The 22,643-nt window shown below is 36.4% G+C and overlaps 1 protein-coding gene across 1 annotated transcript in view; it reads left to right on the forward strand.

Moving 5' to 3' along the window:
- The window catches only part of LOC129263743 (rab11 family-interacting protein 1-like), a 35,194-nt gene extending 25,001 nt beyond the window's left edge, over window positions 1-10,193 (forward strand). The window contains exons 7-11 of the mRNA XM_064101074.1: window positions 75-332; window positions 1,863-2,163; window positions 2,774-2,952; window positions 5,027-5,217; window positions 6,243-10,193. Coding sequence (XP_063957144.1) covers window positions 75-332; window positions 1,863-2,163; window positions 2,774-2,952; window positions 5,027-5,179 — 891 coding nt within the window. The 3' untranslated portion in view covers window positions 5,180-5,217; window positions 6,243-10,193. The remainder of the gene's footprint in view (window positions 1-74; window positions 333-1,862; window positions 2,164-2,773; window positions 2,953-5,026; window positions 5,218-6,242) is intronic.
- The last annotated feature ends 12,450 nt before the right edge of the window (window positions 10,194-22,643 follow it).

Raw genomic sequence — 22,643 nt, forward strand, 5'->3', positions numbered from 1 at the left:
TTTGGAGGATCATTGATACATGTAGTTGGTATATAATATTTTATACTGGGTACTTCTTTCCTATCCCAATCTAGGCCTTCTATTCAGACGACTCTCAGTCAGTCGCCTCCTCGATGAGCGATGACTTCCGTACCATTCACCATCAACGGTACTCCACCCCCGATGTCGTCGACCAAGCAAAGGATCTGCGTTCACAGCCTCCTACCCCTCCCGTTCAGAAGCCACCTACTTCTAACAGGTTACGACCGGGAGGTTTGACCGGGTCGGCGAGGGGTAAAGGGGGAATCGGAAGGAATGTTAAGACAGCGTTGGGTAACATCTCGAAGGCTCTGGTAAGCTCCACATGCTTTCATCATCCTCTTGAAAATTCTGATTAATTATATTTGTACATCTAGATCTGTACATCCGCCAGGCTTCCTCACGACCGTCCTTTAAATCATTGCTTAAAACTTACCTGTCTCTTTCCTAAATCGTTGTACAGTATCATTGAAAATGCCTTATGCTTAACTTTGCTTTAATTATGCTTGGTTTTATTATGAAGCTATATCAGTAATTTCTATTCTTTAGCTAATTTGCATTCTTAAAATAACTTTGTTTTATATTATGTTAATATTTATGTCTTACACTGTAAAGTGCATAGACAGCTTTCTTATTATGTGCTTAATAAATCTATCTTATCATTATTATTATTATTTTATAAATGACCTGTTATGGGTTGCCTATCATATGGATTGTTCCTTTTCTAGCTGCTACCTGTTTTGCAATGTCAATGTTTCTGTATTGATGTTAATGTAGTAATATTTTTTACTTTTTTGTATAATTGTTTTACTAATATTATATTTACTTCCATTTTTATTTTGTTGCAAAATAAGATAAATTTATATTAAATTAATTTTCACATTCAGAAATATTTAGTGGTAAAGGTTTCAGTTAACGATAATGCTTAATTTAATTCACCTTTGTATGGTTATATACCATTATTTTGGTACCACAAAAACCTTAAAATAACCTTAAAAACAGAAATACTGAAGTTTTGTTTTCCGATTCTATCATTAATTGTTTCGCTCTAACGTTCCAGTTATTGATGCAATTTTACTCTGATGGATGCATGTCCAAAAGCTTCAGTATGTCAGTTTTTAGGTCTATTTTACGATAAGTTGTTTTACTCACAAAGCCGTTAGAAATGTACTTCATTTTCCCATAATGTATTTTTTATACACATATTGTAAGCTTGTGGCAGATCCAGCCTTGTTAGATATAACAGCATTTCATTGGCCATATTGTCTGTACACAATTGTGTCGAGTTTGGTTAGTTCTGTCTCTGCTTTACCCCAAACTGGTTGTATAGGACTACATTTTATTTTATCTTCTTGTTATTTTTAACTAACCTTTCTTCTTTTCTTTTTTGTCTACTTCTCTTACTTTTCTTGCTCTCCTTCATCTTCTTCTCATTCTTCTTTTTCTTCTTCTTCTTCTTTTCTTTCTTCTTTTTTTTTTCTTCTTCTTTTTCTTCTACTTCTAGCTTCTTCTTTGTTTTATATTGCATGTTTTGACTGTGTTCTATATTACCCTTTTATCATAAATAGGCTTAATATGCAGTAGTATGTTATTTATTGCATTCAGTCTATGATATACATGTACTTTTTAATTATGTAAATAATACCATTGTTATGAAACTACACCTTTTCATATATTGTATATCCATTTGCAGTTCTGTCTTTGTAACTGCGATGCATGATATAATAAATACCATACCATACTAATACACGCAAATATGATAAAGTACGCATATCTGGAAAATACTTATAGATGTTGTTAATTTCTCAATACTCAAGTTATTGTTATATTCCATTTTTCTTCAGAGCAAAGAGCATATAGACAAGGTTGGGGTAAGTACACCAGACCTACGCTACGTATCGTCCTCTTTGCCTCCCACGCCAATCCACGAACATGAACAACACCATCAGCATGGTACGTCAGCCCCGGATGAACAGGATGGTTTCCGCAACCCTGGGGTACACCTGGGCGTGTCCAGTCTAGGGGGTGCGTTGCTGGCGCCGCCCGCTTCCCTCCAGAGAGCCGTGTCGGAGGAGAGTTTGCTGAAAGAGAAGGAGGAGAGAGAGAAAGGAGATGTCTCAGGTCTTGCAACATTGCCTAGAGGAAGTATGTACTCTTGCCATATAGAACCCCTCCCTCCCCCACCCGGTCAAAAAAAATAACAGAAAGTCACTGTGGAAGAGAAGATGAGATAGTCAGACCTGTTTAGAAGTGGGTTTTAGTACAGACTTAAAAACAATTCTAACAATAGCGCTTCACATACAATATGGGGAGATTATTCCATAGCAGAGGAGCTATAACCGAGAAGGATTAAAAATAATGATGATAATAATGATATAGGTATATTTACCCAGGGTACATGTAGTCACTTCAGTTCCGAAAACTTTTCTACCAGCGGGCCCTGCTATTATTATTACCCCGGCTTCAGCTTAATAGCTGCCTAGGCGCTCAAGCATTCAAGGAATTTCTTCCTACCGGGTACCCATTCACCTCACCTGGGTTGAGTGCAGCACAATGTGGATGAGTTTCTTGCTGAAGGAAAACTACGCCATGGCTGGGATTCGAACCCACGACCCTCTGTTTTCAAAGTCAGAAGACTAATCCACTGGGCCACGACGCTCCTTTGATGCAATTAAAGCCTTCAAGGCGATGATGCCCTATGTTCTATACTTGATATTTACCTAACGTTTCGATTGATATTACGTTACCTTTGCAGGGCACGTGAAAAGAGAGAATCGTCACAAGAAGGCGATGAGTGCGTGCTTCACGGTGGAGGAATTCAGTCAGGCAAACAAAGGTGACGTGACCCCTGACCTGCAGAAGACGACTCACGAGAGTAAAGAGAAGCATACGAAGCAGAGTTCGACCAGCAAATACGATACGCTTACTAAACAGGTTAGTTGATGCATCAAGGATTCTTCTGATAAAGAAAATTTAACGATAACCAGGGGCCCGTAACACAAATCTTAGCAATGATCGTATAACAGTTTTCTACGATCGATTGCATTGACTACAATGTACAATCAATCATAAAACGCAAGCGTACGATTAATCGCTAACCTTTGTGTTACTGGCCCCAGAAACCTCCATTCTTCAAGTAAAAATCTTCTCACTGTTCCAATCTCCTCAACCCAAACACATGGCTCTTATGCACTCTCAAAAGCAGCACCTGTCTTGTGGAATGGGCTTCCTAAACTTAGAGGCCCGTATTCTGAAGTCAGGTATAACTTAGACCATGGTCTAACTCTGTGCTAAAATTATGGAAAGCCAAATATGTCAAAATTTTCACTTACATTGTATATTTCTTATGATTATTGTGCTCTTTTCTAACTCGTCATGGTGAAGAGAGCTATCTTATTTATCCTTCCGAAACAGTTAAGAATGATTTGAGAGAAAAATGAGCTGATACATTGAAATCATAGTACTGTTATAGATTTATGACACTGTTGGCTATCCACACTTAAACCACAACTTTAAACCCAAGTTTAAATTAAACCTGACTTCAGAATACGGACCAGAGTCATTGGAAGCTCTGACAGCTTTGGGAGAGCCATAAAAACTTATTTATTCTGTGGGCTTCAATATGGATTCAGTCTGGATCTGGATGCATTGTCATTCTTTTATCTCTGCACCCATGTATCGATAGCTGGATGCAGGCAGGAGAATACTCACATACATCCAGATCTAGGCATGGTTTACGTTCATATACATAAGTTGCACCCTTTCTTTGATATTTTTAGTTCCTTCACATCATATTTAGTTTATGTTATTGTTATAATTTTACTGTCTTTTGCATATAGTATTATGTTTATTTGTAATTGTAAAGCGCATCTAGAGAACTATACTAGTTATTATGCGCTTAATGAATATTCTCTTTTATTATTATTATTATTATTATTGTTATTAATAATAATATATACTGATTTATATAGCGCAGAAACTATGTGCATATATTCTACTGCGCTGCAATTAAGAGCTAGTGAAATGCTTGAGAACAAATTTTAAAAAGGGGGTGAAGAAATGTATGGGAATCATTTGAACAGATAGGTTTTTAGTTTAAGTTTGAACGTTTCTACTGATGGACAGGATCTTATTACATACGGCAAACCATTCCATAATTTTGGGGCTGCACAGGCAAAAGCACAACCTCCCAAAGTTATCTTTGTATTATGAGTGGGGATGTAAAGGAGCAAATTATCATGAGAACTACGCAGGTTGTGAGAGTGTCTGTGAACTTTTCTTTGTAACAGCTCAGAAATATAACCGGGGGCTTGGCCACTTAGTGCCTTGTATAGGATTAACAAAATCTTGAAAGATATTCGTTGGCGAACTGGAAGCCAGTGCAGATCTTTTAAGACGGGTGATCTTTGAAAATCTAGATTGACTACAAATCAGCCGTGCACATGCGTTCTTTATTATTATTATTATTAATCAAAACTCATATTGGTAAGAAATAGTCTTGATTCTATTTCTACTTGGTGTATTGTGGTAGAATGCCTTCATTATGTTAAAAAATAAAAATAAAAACAATGCAATGCAATACCACCACATGATCTATCAAAATAGTCTGTTCATACTCATCAGGTTAGGCTGATAGGTATGCCACTGATCTTCTCGTATTTTCTTTTCTTCTTTGTACAATAATAATATAGGATTAATAAGTGCACATATCCACCTTGTTAGGTGCTCAAGGCGCTCCTATATTACCCCGACTAAGCTAGTCTACCAATAGCAATGCGCACATCTTTTTTGAGGAATTACTTTCTGCCGGTACCCAATTTTACCCCACTTGGGTTGAGTGCAGCACAATGTGGGCAAATTTCTTGCTGAAGGAAAACATGCCATGTAAGAGCATCTTGTGCTACTGCAAGAGGCCCAAATGGTCTATCTTTGGACGAAACTTTGTCATTGTCTTCCTTGATTTTAGCTCAAGATGGCGCTATTCCAAATACATCTTCTTTTTTTACAGCAACTCGTTAACCTGGTCCAACAGCAAGAATCCATTTTATCCGATAATATTCAACAAATCAAGGAGCTTGAAGCTTATATTGAGAAGCTTCTACTGCGTGTGATGATGGAGTCCCCAGATCTTCTCGATATGAACCGTCCCATCAAGTTTTGATCGTTTCATCAAGGTGTCTATGACCCAACAGTAAATAGGTATGATTACTTTGCTTTAAAGATAAATAACAGTTGTGGTGACGATCTCAAAATTAGTTCAAACTGAAGGCAATGAAATTACCACCCAAATGTGCCAAACGGCTCTGGAAGAAAATGTGTAATTGATGAGAAATGAGGGAAATAAGCATGGAATTTCATCAAATGTCGAGTATTTTTTCAAGCATTATTAATACACTGTCCCACAGTCTTTTCTGTTTTGGTGATCATCAGAATTATCTGTTTTGGGCTAAGATTTCATGATTTTATAAAGACAAGATTACATCAATTACATCCAGACCTAGATATATGATAATGTGGTGACAATTAACCTTTCTCATGAAAGATTTTTTTTGCTGCAACTACTTTCTTCTACCTTTAATTGTTTGAAAAGTGTTCAGTTGGTACAGAGAAATGTGTGGGCTTTGTTTGGTATAGTAAGGAAAAAGTAGTGGTTTTGATGTAAAACTCAATGTGAAACGTTCAAATAAGTCTTGAGCGTTTCATCAAGGTTTATAGTTTGCTCTTTGGTGTAATATGACACGACCAGTATTGCTTGTAAAGACCCATCTACCCATGACTATAATTTTGCTTATTAATCAACCAGGGGCCTGTCTTACAAAGAGTTGTGATTGATTCGATCAATCACAACTATGGAAACCCAGCAAAGTCAACATATTAATAAATGGTTGTTCAAAAAGAAATTCTAGTTATGAATGTATATCCATAAATTCATTGATTTCTTGACAATTTGGTGTGTTCTCCTTTGTTTAAAAAGGACATTTTGCAAATTTGCTGTAGAAAAAATTATGACATTGATGGATTTCCATAGAGTTACGATTGATCCAATCAATCATAACTCTTTTTAAGACGGGGCCCAGAAGTAATTTTCTGCCTCGGTCATTCAGTAAAATAATCTATGTTTATACTCCACGTACGTAGTCATGATGTTGGATTCTGAATTTGATTTAAAAGCTGAATTATTATCTTTTCTTTGTTTTTTCTTTAATTTGACTTTAATATCACAGGGTCAGATGTGTTGCTTCAAACAAGAAAGAGGAATCATGGCGTTTCATGCATGATTTCGTATGCATTAGACAGGTAACAGTAATCATCCGAGTTTGCAGGATCCCATACCTAATCAAGAGATATAGGATTATGATTCATCATGAATATTCATGAATTAAAATTACACCAATCTGCATGTATAGACTATGTTATGAATATTCATGATTGTTATGATCATAGGATGTAACATGCACACAGCCTTGATTATGAATATTCATAGCCACTGTATTCATCAACTGTGACCATCTATCTTCATGTGAAGTCCATCAACAGAATTGATATAATTGATGATGAATATTCATGAAGAGACTGCGTTGCATAGCAAGCGAGAATGTGGATGTACCTGCCATTAAAATGCATACTCCAAATATACTTCAACTCGTTTCTTGCACTTTGCTGTATTGAAGTCGATGTCAAGTTGGCTGGATCTGGGTTGTTCGAGGGCATACTGGATCAAACCGGATCTTACTAGATCATACTCGATCATAGTGGTTCAAACTGGATTGTACTGGGTTGTACTGGATCTTACTAGATCATAATGGAACCTACTGGATCAGAGTGGATCCTGCTGAATTGTACTAGATCATACTGGATCACACTGGATTTTACCAGATCATACTGGATCATAGAACAATGTAGATTGCAGTGGATCATACTCGATTATACCGGGTTGTTCTAGATCTTACTAGGTATCAGGATTGTTCGTACCAGATCTTTATCTCACCTAATCTTACATGACAAGTTTTCATGATCTGCTGATCTTTGAAGCTGAAAAATATACATGTACCTCAAACCACAAGGCAGGAATGCACTATTTAATTGGAAATGAGTCTACACTCTCTGGTACAAGGACCCAGTTTTACAGCAATATCAGGAAGATAGTCTAAAGGCGACCTCACAACTTACGATAGGTCTGAGACTCACTTTTAGAATAAAATGTAGTAGAATTTGATGGTAATATTGACCTTTGGAATATCTTACTGTGTAATGTTAGAAATCATTGTACGAATACCTATGTTTAAATCTGTGACTATGCTATCATCTTTCTTAGCATGAAAGCAAATTTAATATCCAGTCGTACGATTGGCTACGATTTGAAACTAATTTGGCCTTTACTCCAAAATAAAGGCTTGCAATCTTTCAAAATGGTTATATTAGTATTCTTTCAATTAATTTAAACCTCAAATAGAATGATATGTTCCATTCACATTTTCAGAAAACGAGCAAAATGCGATTTGTTCCAAAAATCGGATCGCGAACAGTCGTAAGGTGTGCGGTGGCCTTTATTTTTACTTCAAACAGTACCTATGAGCCTATGATCAAAATACATGTACATGTAGGTCAACTAGGGGGTTGTTTGAGGGTCAGTCATATTTTTTTGAAATCTTATGTAAATTGTGACAAAAAGGATGATGCTCTTTGCGTGTAAGTTCGTCTAATGATGCTTTCAAATTTCATTTTGTAAAATGACATTTGACAAATGGTGATGTTGAATGTCATCATGTGATTAATCACATGACGAGACATGTGACTTGCTATTCACTATGCATGCCTTAATACCTGTTTCTGATCATTGATTTATGCCCATCATCAATTTATAAGAATTTAACACTAAAGATCAGTATTGTCATGTAGATCTTTTCTATGTGTTATAATTCTTATAACTATGCAGTGCCTATATCATGAAAACCTTTAAAGCTTATTATTATATAGCATACATGTAGTACTCAAAAGTACACACATACATGTATTCTGGCAAAAAATGCATGCCAGAATGTATACTATCAAGTATTATATTGCTCTTATAATATGTTTTCTAGAATGTAAAAAATATACCCAACCAGATAGAATGTCCTTTTTTTATTACCTCTCTGTTATTTTTTTTTATTTTGTATTCATTCAAATGAAATAGGATTAGTTTGCTCAGTGAACAGTAATAATAATTACATTAAACAGTTCTTGTATAGTGCATATCACAATATAATGCAATGTCTCAATGCGCCTCCAAAGACTTGGATATTGTTACCATCGCTTTAGCTTGTCAGACGTTTTTCTTTTTATTAGCGCAAAAGCATTTCAAGTACTAAAGAATTCCTGCCAGGTACCCATTTATCTCACTTGGGTTGACTGCAGCACATTTCAATTTCATTTTGAAGGAAACTATGCTGTGACTTTGAACCCAGAACTCTTATGTTGCAAAGAGACCAATCCACAGGGTCACAATGCTCCACATTTGAGACCTATATAAGCTCTCTTCAACATTTTATTTTGTTTATTTGTTTAAAAAAACAGGGAAGCCCATTCACCAATGTGTTGGTCTCCCATGGGGACCTGTGACAATGTACATAGCATAACATAACAATTACAACAATTCATTTAGCATCATAATAAGAGATGCATAGATAAATTGGTAAGTACAAATAAAGCTAAAGTGGCAAGTCAAAACATACCATTAACAATAAAAGTACAGTGATATAAAAAGCAGATGACATGAAATTATTAATATGTTGCCTCAGAGATTCTTTGAATCCCATATGTTTAACACAGGGGCCCCCTGTTCCTGTAAGCACCGGGTTAAGACGTGTAATGTTACAATTACAATAAGTCGAAATCTGTAAAAAAAAAAAAAAAAAACATTGTATTAATCCGATTCATACAATACAAACCTTTTATTCTAAACCAGTACTATTTCTGCTGATACCCTATTTAAACATTCTTCATCCAGTACTCCCGTTATTTCAAGTTTTATTTATTAATATTTTAGTATTTTGAAAATAAGTTCTTGTCATTCTTATACATAGGGCTGATGTTTTAAATGAGTCAACTTCACAGTGGGTGTCTAGCGTATTCAAATTATCTTCATTCAGTACTGTTATTTCAAGTTTTATTCATTATGGTATTTCAAAAGTAACTACATTCTTATTCTGTTAAGTTGGGATGTTTCAAATGATTCAACTTCACTAGATTTCTAATGTATTCTCATTTTCTTCATTCAGTACTGTTATTTCGGTTATTTATTATGGCATTTCAAAAGTAACATGTCATTTTGATTATTTTGGCTGATGTTTGAATAGTCCACCTCCACAGTAATTATCTGGTATATTCTTATTTTCTACTCTGTTTTTTTTCCAGTTTTATTTATCATGTTATTTCGAATGTAGCTACACTGTACTTGTCATTGTAAGTTAGGTTAATGTTTCAAGTGGGTCAACTCCGCACTGGGTATCTGATGAATTCAAATATTCTACATGCAGTAATGTTATTTCAAGTCTATTTGATTAAGTTACTCAATAGTAGCTACATGCTTTTCTGATACTAGTAATACAAGTTGGGCTGATATTTCAAATGACTCTGATTCCACTCACATTGGGTGATTTCAAGTCCGGTGTTGGCGTTGGTGTTGGTGTTTGAAGCACAATTTGGATTGCTTCCCCTAGCTCCAAAACCTGTTCTGAGTTTGTAAAATTGATCCAGATCACATTATTGACACCTCCACAACTAGTGAGTGACTTTTCAGGACCATCTTCATTTTATGTTTGGTGTTATACTCATGTTTCCTAGGTAATTGGTTATATACCAGCTTGGCGTTTACCAGCAAAACACTGTCCTGCTGAGTTCCTACGAGAGTACCATAAACATAAATGTAAAGATTGACCTAACACCAACACCGAAAGGTCAACACTGAACTTGAAATCACCCAACAGATATCTCCTGTATTCAAATATTCTATATTCAGTATTTTTATGCTACATGGAGTTTTATTTATATTGGTATTTCTAAAGTAAATACTGGTCTATCTGAGTAGCTGTGCCCATGTTTCAAATGATTCAACTGGATATGTTGAGGAAAAGAAGCCTGCAAATAACAATTTATATTTACAAAAACGTCAAGAAGACAATAAATGTTGATATCAAGAAAGTGACGATTCCTTGCCCTTTTCAAGGTCTCTGTGCTTGCTAAATTCAGTCTTGCAGGCTGAGATGCAATTTCCAATGTAGTTTGTGGACTATGGATATATTGCTGTCAACCCTTCTATATTTTCTTTGTAAGCATAGATATGAAATTCATTTTCTCATTTTCTCATAATAGCTTAGGCTATTATTTTTAAAGTTAAGTGCCTAAATGCCTAGAAACTTTTGTATCAAGGGCTATATAGATGATGCATTTTATTTTCATTACTCATTATTTCTCTCAATCATTTTTTTTTCAACAGTATGGATGCTGCATATCATGCATTTATTATTTACTTTTGTCTGTTGAAAAAGTTCCTCAGAACTGGCAAATGCATGGCCTTATACACATATCAAAGCAGTACAGTGAGCAAAACAGACTGTCTGGCATGGTTTATCTGAATGTATTTTCATAACATGTGTGTCAGTTGAAGTCATTTAGATATGTGTGCCAATGTAATGAATGTTGAACTGTTATTGGTAAGGTACACGTCCCAGAATTTGTTGCCAATTTGAAGTTTTTGTTGTTATAGGTACTATGGTGTTTAGAGCATGGTATTATTCAACTTGATTTCATAACTATTAATGTAATTCATTAATATGATTATGATTATTGTTTTGATTTGATATATGTATAAAGAATTCTTGGAATGTAATATACTTTGACACAAAAACAGATTTTTTTTTTCTGATTATCTGCCAAATTATTTCAGGATTCTTGAGGAAGATAGTGTATGAATGACAAGAATCAAAATAAGAAAGACAGCTGATTTTGTTGTGTATGTACATTTACACATTTTTTTCAATCATGTTTTGTTTTATGCTAGAATATTTTTGTAAGCATTTTTTGAAAATCATAGCTAATGTGTGCCTGACTTTCTGCATTTATTTGTGTGTTGAGTATCTTATTTTCTTGCCACTTTATGAGTATAGTACATAGGAACAAATGTATTTATTCACGTTGGCATGGATCTTTTGAATAGAATATCTCCATCTAGACATAATGCAAAAATATACGTTTCCTTCTAAAACTAGATTAAACTATCAATAACATTTGATCGAAGTGTGTCTAACTTCGACTATCTCCTGTGTGAAAATGAATTTTAACTCTTGTTTGAATATGATTTTGATATGATCACTCTTAATAACATTTTGTGAAATGTGTCTCCTGTGAAATTTGAAGAGTGACCCTTCAGTTTCATAAGAGTCTAAATTTTGGATAATAAACAACAGTCCTCATTAAGACCCTCATGGTGAATAACGAATACAGACCCTCATGTCAATTTACAAGAATTAGTAGCTGTCATACGACCAGCAGTCGCTTTACCCAAATTTGTACACATTGTAGATAATTTTTTTGTAATTATTTAAATGCAATGTTGTTTGAATTCATGGCCATAATGTAAATTCTGTCTGTATAGTATCGAGACAGTCATATTTTGGATGTCCTTTTTTGAGGTGGAAATACAATTATGATTTTATGCTGCAAATGCATTTGATAATGATGTTTCAGTGCCTGTATATTTAGTATTAATTTAAATTTCATTCAAGTATTATAGAATTCAGTTATGTTAGTGCTGTAATATGTAGACAAGGGGAGGGTCCATAAGGCCGAGAGTAAGGCTTAAGTCACAACTCAAAGCGGCGACCGGCCAATTAGCCTGCTCTGGCGCCGCTGGAATTTAGGCATCGCCGAACGATTTTTGTAGAAGTCGAGCGCTAAATCTTGAGCTGTGACCGAGCGATGCCCCAAAAACCAGCGGTGCCCGGACGGCTGCCGTTCCGTGCCCGGGCAAAATTGGCTAAAAACTCGCCGCCCGGTTGCCAAGCAGGCTAAATTTTGGAGTTGTGAACTTAGCCTAATGTCGGTTTGTCTAAGTAAACACCAAAAGATTTTCCGTAAGCCCGATCTTGAATGTAAACTGAAGTATACATTCTAGAAAACGTCATGGTCATTTTAACCACATGAAAGTCAACAATGCTTCGGGGGATGTTTTGACACCGAAGGCAAGGTTTTCTTAAAATTAATAGGCTATGCAGAAAATAATTTTCATATAGACAAACGTAATCCTTGTTCTCGTGGACCCTTAGTCACATAGGGAGATGCCCTAGATTTACTGGCCACATTGTATTTGTCATTGTTTATTTCTTCACCTCTTTCTATTTTGTAGAATTGTTTTAAATTTGAAAAGTGTGTTAGTTATGTAGTTAGTGTATTTTCTGAATTGATAAAAGCAAAATATTGATATTGTTGTAAGCAAGAGCTATATGCTCAGAAATGGTTGAGTAAAAATTTGCCCAACTGGGGTAAATGCATCTTTGTTCAGGTAATAATAACTGGATTTTTTTTTTAAAGCTCTTTTTGCCTGAGGATACAAAGCGCTAATATTAGGCAGCCATGCCACCTACAGGCGCTCTGGCATTCAAGGAATTTCTTACTTGCATGTACCCATTCACCTCACCTGGGTTGAGTGCAGCACAATGTGGGCAAATTTCTTGCCGAATGAAAACATGTCATGGCTGTCAATTGAACCCATGTCTGCAAAGTGTAAGACGATAGTCATAACCACTAGACCACAACGCCCCCACAAAAATTGTGTTTCATTTAAAAAAAAAAAGCATGTTTCATTTAATTTCACACAGCATTGCATAACATTTACAATGTATTAGCAGTGGTTTTAACCAACAAACATGCATTTTCCCTTGTGAACCAAATATTGTGTAAACATTGTTAACAGTGTTCTAGCCACTTTTGGATCATGACTTTCTGCTCAAAGGATGTGAAACAAGTTTTCATTCATCATTGCCCCAGGAGGGGTCGAAAGAGATGCATTCGTCTTCGATCTCCTGAGAATCACCCATTGAATATACATCCTTCAATGCCTATAGCTTAATATCAGAAAGTCATCTTAGCCCGTCTGTTTTCAAGTTTGTTTTTTTGCAACCCATTTTCCTGGATCTGCAACTTAACCCTTGATTTGAGATTGATGACGTCTTGTTTTAATGTATGAATGAAAAGTGCTTTTATAATTATATACCATTTTAGGTGTAGATGGGTTTGTTCAGTACACATGATGATCATCATAATTAGTACTGTTTCCATTTCAATACCAAAGAAAGTGTCTGATGTGTTTCAAAATGGCCAGGCCTCTAATAATCTAACAGTATACATTTATTTTTTTTTGCAAATGAGGAGTTAGACTTTTTTGGTGGAATCAGCACTCCTGAACTGTGATCTATGTATTTTGTAAGAAAGTGTCTGGTGTGTTTCAAAATGGCCGGGCCTCAAATAATCTAACAGTATACATTTTTTTTTGGGGGGGGGGGCAAATGAGGGTTTGACTTTTTTGTGGAATCATCACTGATAAACTGTGATCTATGTATTTTAAAAGATATTACTATTTATGTGTGGTCAACTGAGTTCACAAGAAAAATCTAATGTTACTTGTATTATTCTGATGTTTGAATTTCTATGGCATGGGCTTTATAATTCTCTCTCTCACTCTGTGTTTCCTTTGTCCCCCCCCCCCTCTCTCTCTCGCTCTCTCTCTTCCTCCCAGTTTGTATCTGTTATTCTGAAGGAAAGTTATTTTTACTGTCTTTTTCTTCAATCAAAGTGCGTTGCACTCTTCACTATCTTAGATAAAAGTGAATTGTACTTTGTACTATCTTCAAAATAACGGAGCACCCCTCTTTTTTGCATGTGATTTAACATTTTTTGATGTGGAATAAAAAACAAATAATCGCTCTCAATTTACAAGCAATGGGCCAAACCATATTTGATTGGTGATATGAATGTATGATGTGCGCTATCTTCCCTCGGCTTCGCTTTGGAATCAAAGCAACACACTTACTGCCTCGGAGATGATAGTCCACCCCATTACCTTCATCTGGGGCCCGTCTTACAAAGAGTTATGATTGATCCAATCAACGTATCTCTGGAACTCCATCAGTGTCATAATATTTTCAAAAGGAAATTTGCAAAATGTCCTTTGAAAACACAGGAGAATAAACCAAATTGTCAGGAAATCGATACATTTATGAATATACCTCGTATCTAGAAAAAAAATTGAACAAACATGCCCTTTATAATTATGATGACTTTGATGGCTTTCCATAGTTGTGATTGATCGGATCAATCGCAACTCTTTGTAAGATGGCCCCCAGGAGGGATTATCTTTGCTTGTTATTCAGACTCAGTCAACTTTCTTTTTTGAACTTTATTGAACTGAGAATATATATGTATTTTAAGTATTACATATTTTTAGTAGATATATGAAAGGGTTGCCTTAATGCTGAATGCTGCCTGATGATAATATATGTATTTTCTTCTAGAAAAAATAATATTTTAGAATTACAGTATACTATCACTTTTTGTATACTAGTAGTAGAAATATGAATCTGTTATTTGTTGTGCACAAGATGTGTATAAATACTATTATTTTTCAATATACAAAGTGATTTACAAAAATGCACTTAAATTGAAGAAAAAAATGCATCTTTTGTTTTTGTTTTTCTTGTGTTATGACTGATATGCCTATGATGCTTCAATGATGAACGATAGTCTGTGAAATGATACAGCTATATGCAGCAATGGAAATTTACACCTTGGCCCTATCTTACAAAGAGTTAAGATTGATCCAATCAGTCGTTACTCTATGGAAATCCATCAGTGTCATAATTTGTTCTCCAGGAAATTTGCAAAATGTCCTTTGTAAACAAAGGAGAACACACCAAATTGTCAAGAAATCATGTAAATAGCTTGTTGATTTGTTTGATTTGTACTGTGATTTATTTTTTGATCAATAAAGATTGAAAAAAAAAATTGTCAAGAAATCAATGAATATATGGATATACATTCATATCTAGAAATTTTGTTGGAACAAACATGCATTTTATATGTTGACTTTGCTGGCTTTCCATAGTTGCAATTAATCTGATTAACCTCAACAATGGAAATCCAGCAACATCTCAAATTGCATGTTCCAAAAAAAAATAATTACGATGTAGGCTATATTCATAAATTCATCATTTCTTGGCAATACGATGTGTTCGCATTTGTTTACCAAGGATATTTAGCAAATTTCCTGTAGAAAATATTATAACACTGATGGATATCCGTAGAGTTATGATTGATTGGATCAATCGTAACTCTTTGTATGACGGGACCCAGGGCCAGGTAACAAGGAAGCTGAGAGACTCTCGGAAGGACTGATTTGATGATTGATCTTACACAATTATCAATGCAATCAATCGTAAAAAATATCCCTACAATCAATTCATGAGCTTTATGTCTTTGACCATGAATGACCTGGGTCTGGTAACATAAAGCTCATTGATTGATCATATGTGGAGCGTTGTGGCCCAGTGGATGCGTCTTCTGACTTTGAAACAGAGGGTCGTGGGCTCGAATCCCAGCCATGGCGTAATTTCCTTCAGCAAGAAATTTATCCACATTGTGCTGCACTTGACCCAGGTGAAATGAATGGGTACCCGGCAGGATTAATTCCTTGAATGCACGAGCGCTGAAAGGCAGCTCGAGCTAAAGCCATGGTAATAATAATAACAACGCGCCTCGGAATCAAATATTTCTAGATAGATGGCGCTATATAAATGCCTATTGTTATTATTATTATTATGACTGGGTTCTGCGATTGATTGCATGGATCACCAACAATTATGGTCAAAACATAAGCTTTTTTACTTAGCGGTTTTGTGAATTTCTGTCGAAGCAACAGTATCATGTATGGATGTGGTAGTTGGATTCTCATGCTTGTGGAGGTGTGGGTTTGAACACGTGTGTGTTACCTCAGTTTCATGTATCGTTGATGGGCTCCATGACATTTGCTCGGCGACAATTGCTCCAACGTAAAAATCTGCATGTTATGTCAAGCATAAAACCTAACTTCCAAAACTAATAAACCCTAATTCTTATTTTATCATTATTCAGAACAAAAACTCTTAATCCTATATCCGCTGAGATACAGGGGCCGCGGAATGGTTTTGAAAATGGGGGGGGGGGGAGGCTGACCATTAAAAAAATCCCAATCAGTTGGTCATTTTTACGTTTTTTAACAAGGTTTTGGAAAAAATGTGGGTCTGAAGCCCATACACCAGCCCCCCCCCCCCCCCCCCCGGTTCCGCGGCTCCTGAGATATAAAACCACAGCAAATGTTGCAGATGTCGTGTCACCCGCGGATGAGTGAGTGTAGGTTGCAAAGTCAGGGTTCTCGGCCCAGCAGGGAAATCGGAAAATTATTTTACTTTTTCCCAGCCCGGGAAAAATCAGGGAATTTGATGAAAGAATTCCTCAAATTAGGGGAAAATGCCTCAAATGAGGAAAAAAAATCAGGGAATTTTGATCAGCCCAAAAGTCGAAAGCACGGTAATCAGTCAGACTCTGTTATATTTTGTTGCATATCAAAACAGCATGCATTGAATGACTGGTTTATTTTTACATTATTGTTTTTATACTGAAAAAAACATGTGTTTCGCTGCTACAACTTAGAAAACAAGCAAAACTGGGAATGGGTTGAAATAATTATCAGGTAATTTCTAAACTTCATTAGGGAAATATCAGGGAATTTAGTTTTCTTGAAAAGCTGGGAACCCTGAAAGTATTTGGGTGTGTGAGGTGAGTGTGTGCATGTATCTAATGTGAGTGTATGTGTACTCAGAGTGAGTGTGTATGAGAGATGGCAGAGGAAAGTTTGTTGAGGTGTTAGTGAGGGGTTTATTTCCAATTGGTCTAATGCAAATTCGTCCGATTGCCAACTCGTCTACTGTCATTTGGTCTACTATCAGTTCGTCCACTCACCACATGTTCTACTTTCATTTAGTCTAATGCCATTCCGTCTAATAACCAGTTGATCCAATAGCCATTTAGTCCATATACATACCATTTGGTCTAATTGGACTAAGTGTTAAATTGTGCAAAATGAATGAAAATGAAATGGATATTAGACCAACTGGTTATGAGACGAAATTGTGATTAGAGGAAGCGATGATTCGACCAAATGGTTAATGGGCCAAATGGATGTTAGACGAAATGTTGATGGACGGAATGGCATTAGAGTAAATGAAAGTAGACCATGTGATGAGTTGGCAGTAGACGAATTGGCAAATTGCCTTGGTGAGGGGGGGGGGTCATATATATGCCTGTAATTTTTTTGAAAGAAAGGTTTGTGATGTTTCTTAATTATTGATTTATGTGATGACGTTGATTACCATAGGCGGATCCAGGGGGGGGGGCGAGGGGCCCGCCCCCCCCCCCCCATTGGCGGTGCAAAAAAAGAAAAAAGGGGGAAAGAAAGAAAAAGAAGGGAAAAGAGAGGAGAAAAAAAGAAGGAGAAACATAAGAGGAGGAAGACGAGTGAATAAGATGAGGGGAAGACTTGGAAAATAATTTTAAAAATCTTTCACCCCCCCCCCCCTATTGGCGGTGCAAAAAAAGAAAAAAGGGGGAAAGAAAGAAAAAGAAGGGAAAAGAGAGGAGAAAAAAAGAAGGAGAAACATAAGAGGAGGAAGACGAGTGAATAAGATGAGGGGAAGACTTGGAAAATAATTTTAAAAATCTTTCATGTCACTATACAGTATAACATTTTCGCTCGCGCTTCGCGCTCGCATTGCCTTTTAGGTGATTTATATATGTTGCTCAATATCGAGCTTAAATATCAAATTTTGAAGTCAATATACATAACATATTTCAGCTCGGAAATAGAACTTTCATAATTTTGTTTGATTTACAAATTGATTTTTAAAAAGTGCTCTGTAAACATTTGTTTTATCTTATGAATATTAACATTTTCTGCTCGCGCTGCGCGCTCGCAAACTTTGGTTTATCGGGTACCTATTATTTTCCTGAATTCCATAAAGTTCTCAAATATCCCCATTTCATGACAGTTTATCAAAAATTTCGGCTCGCGAATTGCGCTTGCATCATTGATTTTCATGATGAAAAAAGGGTGTTTAGAATGCCCAGATTCTAGGTCGAAATCTGAAACACGCGCACGCATTTTTATTTAGATACGCAGCTTGTTCTCTATTTAAATCATTATGAGCCTATATATCCAGTGTCAGATCAGAATATCAAAAACTTTCTGCTCACGCTTTGCGCTCGCATTATTAATGTAGGAAGATACCAAATAATACCCAAATCTTTTTATCATTTACAAATTATGAAGAGAGTGTCCCGTTTTTAAGTTTGAAATCTCATTTTTTTCCCTGCTCGCGCTCACATCAATTGTTTGGTTATATACTTATACTGTTCATTATTACAAAAAGTGCATAGAACGTTAGTTTTTTAGGCAAGAACTTCAAAAAAAATTCAGCTCGTGCTTCCCGCTCGCATTATTTAATCATTGAAATATGTATCGTCTTATCGGCTAACTGCAAGACATCCATAACAGGTCCTTTTTTTACATAGCCAGAACGAATTATGAAAATTTCTGCTCGCGCTTCGCGCTCGCAGTAATTCCCGACCTTTCGTTGGAGAACGCGAACGCTCATTTACGACGGTAGTTGATTTTGGAAGAGACTTTTTGGGCCCGTCGTCATGGTCGTAAAACTCTGTCCTGCAATGCAAATTGTGTGACATGAGATTTGTTTTTCGTTTCGCATCTGCAACGAAAACATCCAATATGCGTTTCGTGTGCAAAATTCTGGTTGCTACTATTCGCTCAGCGTAACATCCAGTCTTCAGTATCGTACACAACTAGCTCTCATTCATCAAGATGTCAGGTCGCGGAAAAGGAGGAAAGGGTCTCGGAAAGGGTGGTGCCAAGCGTCATCGCAAGGTTCTACGAGACAACATCCAAGGTATCACGAAGCCTGCTATCCGCCGTCTAGCAAGAAGAGGTGGAGTCAAGAGGATCTCTGGTCTCATCTTCGAAGAGACGCGCGGTGTACTGAAAGTCTTCTTGGAGAATGTCATCCGTGATGCCGTCACCTACTGTGAGCATGCCAAGCGCAAGACTGTCACAGCCATGGACGTGGTCTATGCACTAAAGAGGGACGTACTCTGTACGGTTTCGGCGGCTAACCATATGGTAACAGCGATATATCCGATTTAGGACGACTTTCTAGAGCCACATTTGGTTTCTCCCAGAGCTCGAGAGGCCGCCCAGAGGGCCCACTTCCATTGACGAGTGGATACCAGGCGCGACCACGCGTAAAAGGGGGACAGAGTGGGCAAGTACGTTACGTATAGGCCTATGTAACGTTTTATAAGGGTGTCAAACACGATGTTTAAAATACTGAAAAAAGGGATATATTTCCAATACATGTAGGATTTCACAAGCCAAATACTTGTTAAGAGATGCATTTTCATAATCTGGAAAAGACTTGCTTTCCTTGTTTAGGGTGCTTTTCGAAACTCCATGGTCGTGCCTGGTATCCACTCATCAATGGAAGAGGTCTCCCCGTGAATTTGAATCTAATCCCCCATTTCTGGGGAAAGTAAAACATAATGCCCATTACATTGTGTGCTACAGACATATCGTTTGTGTAGAAGGAGTAAGCAAAAGTAAAAACCCCGCAAATTTTACTGGTGTTCAGACGTGTTAAGCATGTTTAGGCCTATTGCCTATGCCATGTACATATCAACGCATGCGAAATGGTTTCGGCTGGAGAGGTGATCTGACCCATGGAATCAATTGCCAGTGATCCACCAATAATCCACATTAAATGCAATATCGATTCGATGGACTGTAATGATCTATATCTAAGCCTTAATTCAGTTAGTTTTTCCTCACTACATATGTACTCGATTTGTTTGAAAAACCACTTTCTTGTCCATGTCCATCTATTGTAGGCCCCGCATTTCGAATATCTCCAGCCAGCTGTCATAGTAGAGGTTCACCGCCGGCTCAGGGGGCATATACGATGATGACCATCAGTCGTTATGTACATGCATGTATGGTGCGGGTGTCGCGGGAAAGAATTTTGCACACGAAAAGCAGATCTATAGGTCCTGTAACCCCCTGTAACACAAAGCTTAGCATTGATTGTAGAGCAGTTTTCTACGTTTGATTATATTGACTATAATGTACAATCAATCTTAAAAATCAAGTGTATGATTAAGCGTTAACTTTTGTGTTAGGGAACCCTAATATTAGCGTCCGTGAGGATTGCGAAAGGTGGCTGTTATCTTGTTACATACGCATCTTGTTTAGGTTCACAAATATTGCCCAGAATGTTCAATTTTCATGACAAAATACATAAAATTTCCAAATTGTTTAGCTCGCACTTCACGCTCACACTATTCAAATAGGGCTAATGAAATTATTACACATTATGTTGTTTATAAGAATAAAGCTAAGAAATTACTGTTAGGACATGGGCGTTTTGCCCCCCCCCCAAAAAAAAAAAAAAAAAAAAAAAAAAAATCATGAACAAGAAAATAAGAGAAAAGGAAAGGGATAAGGGTGAAATATATTATTTTCCAAATATTATGTCAATTAAATCTATCACGAACTTTGATTTTTGTAATAAAATTGTTAAAAATTTTGCTCGCTCGCTTGTAACTTCTTATTAATTTTACGTGATACGCCATATCGAGCCCCCTCAAAATTTTTGGCTCATTACGCCACAAGGACAACCCCTTCAAAGAAACAAACAAAAATCGACTTTGAGCGGCCAATCTGGGAAAATATGGGTGAAAAAAAATTCGCCCCCCCCCCTATTGGCGGAGGCTGGATCCGCCCCTGGATTACTATATGTCGTTAACAGTCAAAGCAACATTGGGGCCATAAAGGGGGTATAGGCCTACTAGTGAATAATATTCTGATAAAAGACAAATCAGTTGAGCGATCAGGTCAAATATGCCACATTGTATACGATTAATACCAGTGTGTGGGTGCGCCTATCCTAGGGGTTGACTACCAACTAAAAAGACTGACATCTCTACATGCATGACATATATTATATGGTGCGTTTCTCAAAATCAAAATCACATAAACAAGTGGTATTGGAGGTTCTCACAAGTAATTGTTTACTTCGTTTACGCTACTGATCCAAAAGGCAAAAGGTCGAGTACAGTTGATTTTTCAGGTAAGAATAACGGCCTTCTAATAGAAGGTGTGGGGATTAAAACCGACGTGCTGATGAGGTGGGTGGATCGGGGGCTTTCATGACCAAAAAAGCCAGAAAATGAAAGGAAACTGATGATGATATCGTTTGCTAATTATTATATCAAAATATATTACAAAATTTGAGTTTTGTATAAATAAAGGTTTAATATTTTTCCCCAAACGCAATGAATATACCCTCTTATTGTTTTATTCCTTTATTTTTAATTTTTATTTGTTTATTATTTTTTTGTGGGCGGGGTGTCATTACGCACTCTAGATGGGTATACTATCAAAAGTACATTATACTATTAATTATATCTTTAGTAAACTACAATACATTTTGTCAAACTGGATAAAATTTTATGTGATATAGTTCAATAATCATAAAGATGTGAAGAATTTTCATTACACATCAGGAAACCTCTCCATTCAAGTTTTGTATCATGTAGTTACTGTGTGGTCAGGTGCAGCTGAGGGGTGCAACTAATTATTCTCGTTCAACCACGGATGTGAATGAGCAAGTATTTTCTATATGTTCAGGACTTGGGGATGAGCTACTGACTCCCCCCCCCCTTCTCTCCCTGATGAATAGATAAGATTATGGATTTAAAAGTATTCATTTCCTTGTATTTATCCTTAAGTAGGCCTGTAATTAATAAATCAATTTTCATGTTTCGTTAAATATATGCCAATTTTCTTAAACCTTCATTAAAACAAATTAGTTTCGTCCCGCAAGTTGTTGGCAAAAAGTCTAAAAAAGGGAAACAAATATTAAAAAGTGAATGAAGACGTGAATGGACGACTGTGTGTGATTTATTTAGCATAATAACTAAACTTGGATTGACAGGTTTTTTGATGAGTGCTAAAAGAAGGCTCATATCTCTGTGTTCGATAGACCAAATCGAATAAAGTTTAATAAAGTTTATATAAAGTTTGCATTAAACAAAATAGTTTACGAATATACTAATTTATATACATTTTCACATACTAATTGTCATACAAATTTTTATGGGACACGCTGTATTATCTGTTACAGAATGAAACTAAGACCCTTCCTCGCCTTTCTTCTGTGTGTTGGAGTCGTCAGTATGATCGTCGTGGTAGTCGACGCCAATCATGGGCGGAAATCCCAGGGGGGACAGGGGGGACGTGTCCCCCCTACTCAAAATAGTAGGGGGGACACAATAGCAAATGTCCCCCCTACTATTTTGGTCTTTTTATATGATGGTAAGAAATACATAATTCTAAATCGAAATAAAACATGTATTTTGGGACGAGATGACCTTACTTTGGCGATGATAACCTTGTTGTTGCTTGTCAATTTTTCCCGCCCCTTGTCCCC

Source organism: Lytechinus pictus, chromosome 6, assembly GCF_037042905.1.
Source record: "Lytechinus pictus isolate F3 Inbred chromosome 6, Lp3.0, whole genome shotgun sequence".
NCBI lineage: Eukaryota > Metazoa > Echinodermata > Echinoidea > Temnopleuroida > Toxopneustidae > Lytechinus > Lytechinus pictus.